The sequence below is a fragment of the Embiotoca jacksoni genome, unplaced genomic scaffold (assembly GCF_022577435.1).
Source record: "Embiotoca jacksoni isolate LCO1_2020_lvr unplaced genomic scaffold, fEmbJac1.0.p SCAF_70, whole genome shotgun sequence".
Classification (NCBI taxonomy): Eukaryota; Metazoa; Chordata; class Actinopteri; family Embiotocidae; genus Embiotoca; species Embiotoca jacksoni.
The window spans coordinates 868,202-875,553 of NW_027185426.1; the positions used below are offsets into that span (position 1 = coordinate 868,202).

At 43.7% G+C, this 7,352-nt stretch overlaps 1 protein-coding gene across 2 annotated transcripts in view; it reads left to right on the forward strand.

Annotated features, from left to right (window-relative positions):
- Positions 1–4,749: 4,749 nt before the first annotated feature.
- The window catches only part of LOC138215199 (prolyl-tRNA synthetase associated domain-containing protein 1-like), a 5,652-nt gene continuing 3,049 nt past the window's right edge, over positions 4,750–7,352 (forward strand). The window contains exons 1-3 of one of the 2 annotated variants that reach the window (XM_069177228.1): positions 4,750–4,942; positions 5,619–5,744; positions 5,850–5,939. In XM_069177228.1, the coding sequence (XP_069033329.1) occupies positions 4,862–4,942; positions 5,619–5,744; positions 5,850–5,939 (297 nt within the window). In that variant the 5' untranslated portion in view covers positions 4,750–4,861. The other variant, XM_069177229.1, reaches the window with a different exon arrangement.

The following is a 7,352-nucleotide window of genomic DNA, read 5'->3' on the forward strand; positions in this document are numbered from 1 at the left end:
TCTGCTGCTGCTCCATTCACATCAGGGACAGATTATAGAGGAGGACCGTCCCTCACCGAGGAGGACCGTCCCTCACCGAGGAGGACCGTCCCTCACCGAGGAGGACCGTCCCTCACCGAGTCTTAACTGTTTCTGTGTTTTGGTGGTTTAATATAAATTCTCTCACAGAAGAATAATCAGAATCAAAATGTGTGTTTAATGACAGAAACCCTGCATCCATTTAATCACCAGTTAAAGTGATGGAAGCTGAGAGTAATGGAGAGCACACACACACACACACACACACACACACACACTCACACACACTCACACACACTCACACACACTCACACACACACACACACTCACACACACACACACAAACACGCACACTCACACACACACACTCACACACACTCACACACACTCACACACACTCACACACACACACACAAACACGCACACTCACACACACACACTCACACACACTCACACACACTCACACACACACACACAAACACACACACTCACACACACACACACACACACTCACACACACACACACAAACACACACACACACACACACTCACACACACTCACACACACACACACAAACACGCACACTCACACACTCACACACACACACACACACACACACACACACACACACTCACACACACACACATACACACACACACACACACTCACACACACACACACACACTCACACACACACACACACACACACTCACACACACTCACACACACTCACACACACACACACAAACACGCACACTCACACACACACACACAAACACGCACACTCACACACACACACTCACACACACTCACACACACTCACACACACACACACAAACACACACACTCACACACACACACACACACACACACACACACACACTCACACACACACACACAAACACACACACTCACACACACACACACACACACACACACACACACACACACACACACACACACACACACACACTCACACACACACACACACACACACACACACTCACACACACACACACACACACACACACACACACACACACACTCACACACACACACACACACACACACACACACACACACACTCGTCTGAATTCACATCAATACGTTGGCGATGTGAACAGTCGAGACACAATAGAGTCGTCTCAGCTCCATCAGCCTCCTCCGCAGGGTCACACCCCCACCGGTCACCACGGTAACCCTTCATTTAAAGACACGGCACCTCTTCAGATTGGACAATTTTGCAATTTCGTAGTCGTGTTTAAAATCTTTAACATAGATTTCCTTCACCGCAGCATGTTCTACAGTGCGAGGACCACTAAACCGTCTTATGTCTCAAAAGTTGTTCCTGAAGAAGAATGTTTTAGTTTTGTTTGTGAACGTTATGAATCCTCCAGTTCAGATTCTGTCCGTCAACATCTTTGCTAGTTCGGAGCGGTTTGGAGCAGGAAGTGACCATATTTGGACGAGCTGGGGGAGGAGCCAGCGGTGGATCTGAGCAATCTGATTGGAAACCTGACAGTACTATGTATTGGAGCCGACCTCTAGTGGCACTCGCTGGTATTGCAGCTGAAGACACTTCTGGATCAGAACCGTTTTACAGACCTGAAGCTACGAACTCTTTTAGAAACAGTTTATGGGTGCAGTCAGGTTTCCGGTATAGGTGGGCGGGGCATAGTGTCCTCACTCCTCCCCAGCTTGTCCAAACATGGTCACTTCTGGGTCAAAAATATCAAGATGGCGCTGGCTAAAATATCAAACTCAAGGCTTCAGAATGGCAGCTCACAGACTGACGGGTGATTTCACTGTTGGTTGCCACTAATTTAAGACAAAGAAAATATTCCCTGTGGTTCCTGTGACTCACTTTTTTCTCGATTTTAAACTGGGTGAAAACCAGAAGCAGATAAAATTCTTAAAAAGAATTCTGCTGCTTTTGTAGAGTGTGTGTGTGTGTGGGGGGGGGGGGGGGGGGGGTTGTTTTCTTGTTTTCTGTTGCCTCTGAACAGCATCTGAATAGAAGCTGCAGAGAAACAACCTTCAGAGGAAAAACACAGGAACAGAAGACGAAGGAGTTTCTTTTCACCTGATGTTGGTCGTCGGTCTGAGCAGAGGCGAGTCGCTCCTCCAGACATCCACACGGATCACTTCAGTCCAACTTCACCCGCTAAACACAAAGATTTCAGCCCTACAGACATTAAAAAGTCGTTTAGAGATGATGAATGGATGAATGTGATCGATATTTGTCCGGTAGGAACTCCTCAGTGTGACATCTACCAAACCAAATGGTGGAAATACAACAGTTTAGTGATGGACAGAAAAAAAAGAACAGAAACTCCTTTTAAAGGTTGCGGGACGTACCAAGTGTTTGATTGAGGAGGGGTGACACGTTTCTATAAACTCCAACCTGAGCTGACGGGGCTTACAAGGGTGAGATGGGAAACTATACGATTATGAATCTACTCTGAAGTGTAAAATCATGTAAAATATTTGATTGTGTGTAATTTATTTATTTAGTTTTGTGTGCTTGTGAGGACCGGTCCTCCCTGTGGGTGGGTGTGGCCTGTGGTGCTCGTTAGCAGCAGCCTATTAAAAGCCTGTAAATTCATATTACTAGGACCTGCTGCCTCCTGGTCTGCAGTGGGTTTGTTGGGTTTGCAGACAGACTGATTTCACTCTCCTGACATCATGAATGACCTCATAAAGATGGATGAACAGGTCGACAGGCAGGCGAGTAGGCGGAGTCTGTGGAAGGAGGTTGGTCCTCCACCCTGCTGCTTCCTGCATCCGCCGCCAGCCGAGCAGAAGTCCTGACATCCACAGGATCACTTCCACAGTGAGAGCACATCGTTCCTGATGAAGATGAACGGCTTCATCAGCTCTGCTGCTCCACCCGTCAGAGTTCAGAATAATATAGTTGCAGAATAAAGCAAGACAGACGGAAAGAAGTTACTTCTTTTAAGATTTAGATATTTCAGTCTGTCATTTCTTCATAGTTTCCCTTTGATTGTCTCCAACCTCTCCATGAAATGAATGCGCTGATTAGACCGGATTTATTAAGTAAGCTTTCACATTCAGAGAATTTGTCTCGATAAAAAACGATCAAACTAAATGCAAAAGAAAAATACTACAAAACAGGCGACAACCACGAGGAGGTGATTCTAGTTTTCTTAAAACCACTTTTGAAAGATGTTGTGTGAATAAAGTTGTTGATTATATTTAAAACGATGAGATTTTAGCCTCTAATAGGAAATGAATCAGTCAAACAAAATTCTGCTCACCAGGCAGTCTCAACCACCGACTGTTTCTAAAAGAGTTCGTAGCTTCAGGTCTGTAAAATGGTTCTGATCCAGAAGTGTCTTCAGCTGCAATACCAGCGAGTGCCACTAGAGGTCGGCTCCAAAAAGCCTCCGGCTCCATAGACTCCCATTCAACTTCTCTCATCAAATCCAAAGTGAATAAAATGTGTCCATCAGTTATCTCGGTGTTGTTAGCTAAAGTCACTCCTTCTTATTAGTTTTCTGGAGGTCCATCTGAAAATAATCCCTCATTCATTAGAAAAGAAGATTCAAGAACACCTGTTTTTGGGGGCGTGTCTGTTTGATTGACAGGCCTGCGGTGCAGTCAGGTTACAGCTATGGGAAATAAAATACTCGTCAACCAAAATCCAGCAAGTAAATTATAACAAAAAGAAAATACGGTCAAACTGTATTAAATATCTGAAGTAATCCAAACTCAGAACAACAAACCCAACTAACATCTCCAGAGAGATTCCTGAACATCAGACCCATCAGGACGTGTCCTGCCGGAGGATTAACCTCCTGCATCCGCAGCTCGCTCAGCACCGCCGCTTCGACCCAAATCTCAGTTTCATAATGTTAATTTGTTAAAAGAGCAGCAGGTTCAGCTGGAAGCTCCAATAAACTGGGTCACCGTGTGAATTAATGCTTCATCCATTACCGACAAATATGTTTTATAACACGGCGTGCAGGTGGAAGTTGGACGCGGACGACACGACGACGTGTCCTTCAGTGTGTCTTCAGGGTTGGAAGGACGGACGTCACCGAATCCTGAAGACGGAGAACAGAACATCTGGTTTTAATATTTACCCTCTAATGTCCTCAAGAAGAAAAGAAATGGAGCAACACCAACTATCACAGTTTTTTAATGTTGGCGTCTGCAGACGGTTCATATGAAGGTGGTTTTGTGTCATTTTATGCAGAATAAAAGTCTGTTTTCAGAGGAAATCAAAAAATAAAGTTTGTAAATAAAAATAATTATTTGAATTGTAAACACAGTTTGGTTGTTTTCAGTCAGACTCCAGAATTGACCTTTTTTGAGTCAATGTTAGTTCTAACATTAGTTTTCTTTATGATGGCATTTTTTGTTTGCATCACCTTTATATTTACTTTCATGTTTGTCTAACAAAAGGTCCTGTTGTATACAACCATTGTTGTTTCTAGAGCTATTTTTTTTAAAGCAAACATTCTTCTTTTTTTTTTTTTTCTTTGTTACAACAGGACCTCAGGAATAAAAAGAGGAAGAAGAGTTTGAGTTTAAGAAGATGACCAAATGTTTTCATGTCACATTTTTCAGTAAGTTATAAGTTGGTCTGTTTGTTTGTTGGTTTGTTTGTTTGTTTGTTTGTTTGTTGTAGTGGGTGGCAGAGACACCAAATTGTAATCCGCTGTGGAGCCAGAAGGCGGCGATGTCGCAGCATGTGCGCACGCAACTACCGGAAGAAAGAAGCGTGCAGCTCTTCCTGTGCCTGCCGGTTCCACTGAGGTTCCACCGGGTTCCCCCTCCGTGTCTGTCTCTGTCCTGCGGTTCTTGAAGCTGCTGAACATGTCGGAGGACCTTCGTTCCGAACTGGAAACGTTCCTGCAGACTCTGAACATCCGGACGCGCTGCGTGGAGCACCCGCCGGTAAAACCGCTCCGGTTCTCCGTGAATGAATCAATCATTGTGAACAAAACAACCATCTCTGAACCGGAATGATTCACGCTGCTGTTCGGCACTTCGTGTGCTGTAACTTCGCTGTGGACGAGTGTGTTGTCGCTGCAGTAAAACGCTGTTCGTGGACACGTGGACGCAGTGAGAGGTTGTCACGTGAGGCGGAGCGGAGCTGCACTGTCTGTATTAATGAGCCGAAGTGAGCATCAGCTGGGATGAGGAGGAATAGTGTGAACGTGTGTTTGTCCGTCCTCTGTGTTTGTGGAGAATCCGTTTAACGGGAGAAGCAACGTGTTTTTGACCGGAATCTGGTTTCTTTTAGCAGCAGTTTACGGCCGAGTTCTTTCTGAAATGTTCACGTCATATCTTTACGAAAAGTTGACAACATTTTAAAGTGTTCAAAAAATAAAAAATACAGCATGTTATTTTATAACTGCTGACACGTCTCTGCTGCAGCGACCTGCTGTGACCTGCAGAGGGCGCCACAACACAGCGTGTCTGTCCTGCACCTTCACGTCATGTAGAGTCTGCTGGGGTGGACAAAAAAACAGGAACACCTACCACTCAGTCTGATGGATCAGCATTTGTTTTCCTCCTGTTTGTTGTTGTTATTTGTCTGAATGATGTGTGACTCCGCCCCCTTTCTCAGGTGTTCACGGTGGAGGAGATGATGCCTCACCTGCAGGAGGTGAGCGGAGCCGTCACCAAAAACCTCTTCCTGAAGGACAAGAAGAAGAAAGGCCTGTGGCTGGTGTCGGCCCGCCACGACCGCCAGGTCTGACTGCACCTTTCCTGACCTTTGACCTCCGCTTTTAACGCACAATGAGATCGCCGGGTCACCTGAGATGACATCACAAACCGTCGTCCTGTCTGTCTGCAGGTGAACCTCAACGAGCTCGCCAAGAAGATCGGCGTCGGCAGCGGCAACCTGCGCTTCGCAGACGAGGCGGCCATGTTGGAAAAACTGAAGGTCGGAAGGAGTTCAGGCAGGGAGTTTGTGTGTCTGTGTGTTGTTGTTGTGTCTCTTTGTGTTGTCTTTTTGTGTTATTGTTGTGTCTCTTTGTGTTGTTGTTGTGTCTCTTTGTTGTTGTTGTTGTGTCTCTTTGTGTTGTCTTTTTGTGTTATTGTTGTGTCTCTTTGTGTTATTGTTGTGTCTCTTTGTTGTTGTTGTTGTGTCTCTTTGTGTTGTCTTTTTGTGTTATTGTTGTGTCTCTTTGTGTTGTTGTGTCTCTTTGTGTTGTCTTTTTGTGTTATTGTTGTGTCTCTTTGTTGTTGTTGTGTCTCTTTGTGTTGTCTTTTTGTGTTGTTGTTGTGTCTCTTTGTGTTGTCTTTTTGTGTTGTTGTTGTGTCTCTTTGTGTTGTCTCTTTGTGTTGTTGTTGTGTCTCTTTGTGTTGTTGTGTCTCTTTGTGTTGTCTTTTTGTGTTGTTGTTGTGTCTCTTTGTGTTGTTGTTGTGTCTCTTTGTTGTTGTTGTTGTGTCTCTTTGTGTTGTCTTTTTGTGTTATTGTTGTGTCTCTTTGTGTTGTTGTTGTGTCTCTTCGTGTTGTCTTTTTGTGTTATTGTTGTGTCTCTTTGTGTTGTTGTTGTGTCTCTTTGTTGTTGTTGTTGTGTCTCTTTGTGTTGTCTTTTTGTGTTATTGTTGTGTCTCTTTGTGTTGTTGTTGTGTCTCTTTGTGTTGTCTTTTTGTGTTATTGTTGTGTCTCTTTGTTGTTGTTGTTGTGTCTCTTTGTGTTGTCTTTTTGTGTTATTGTTGTGTCTCTTTGTTGTTGTTGTTGTGTCTCTTTGTGTTGTCTTTTTGTGTTATTGTTGTGTCTCTTTGTTGTTGTTGTGTCTCTTTGTGTTGTCTTTTTGTGTTATTGTTGTGTCTCTTTGTGTTGTCTTTTTGTGTTGTTGTTGTGTCTCTTTGTGTTGTCTCTTTGTGTTGTTGTTGTGTCTCTTTGTGTTGTTGTGTCTCTTTGTGTTGTCTTTTTGTGTTGTTGTTGTGTCTCTTTGTGTTGTTGTTGTGTCTCTTTGTTGTTGTTGTTGTGTCTCTTTGTGTTGTCTTTTTGTGTTATTGTTGTGTCTCTTTGTGTTGTTGTTGTGTCTCTTCGTGTTGTCTTTTTGTGTTATTGTTGTGTCTCTGTTGTTGTTGTTGTGTCTCTTTGTGTTGTCTTTTTGTGTTATTGTTGTGTCTCTTTGTGTTGTTGTTGTGTCTCTTTGTGTTGTCTTTTTGTGTTATTGTTGTGTCTCTTTGTGTTATTGTTGTGTCTCTTTGTGTTGTTGTTGTGTCTCTTTGTGTTGTCTTTTTGTGTTGTTGTTGTGTCTCTTTGTGTTGTTGTTGTGTCTCTTTGTTGTTGTTGTTGTGTCTCTTTGTGTTGTCTTTTTGTGTTATTGTTGTGTCTCTT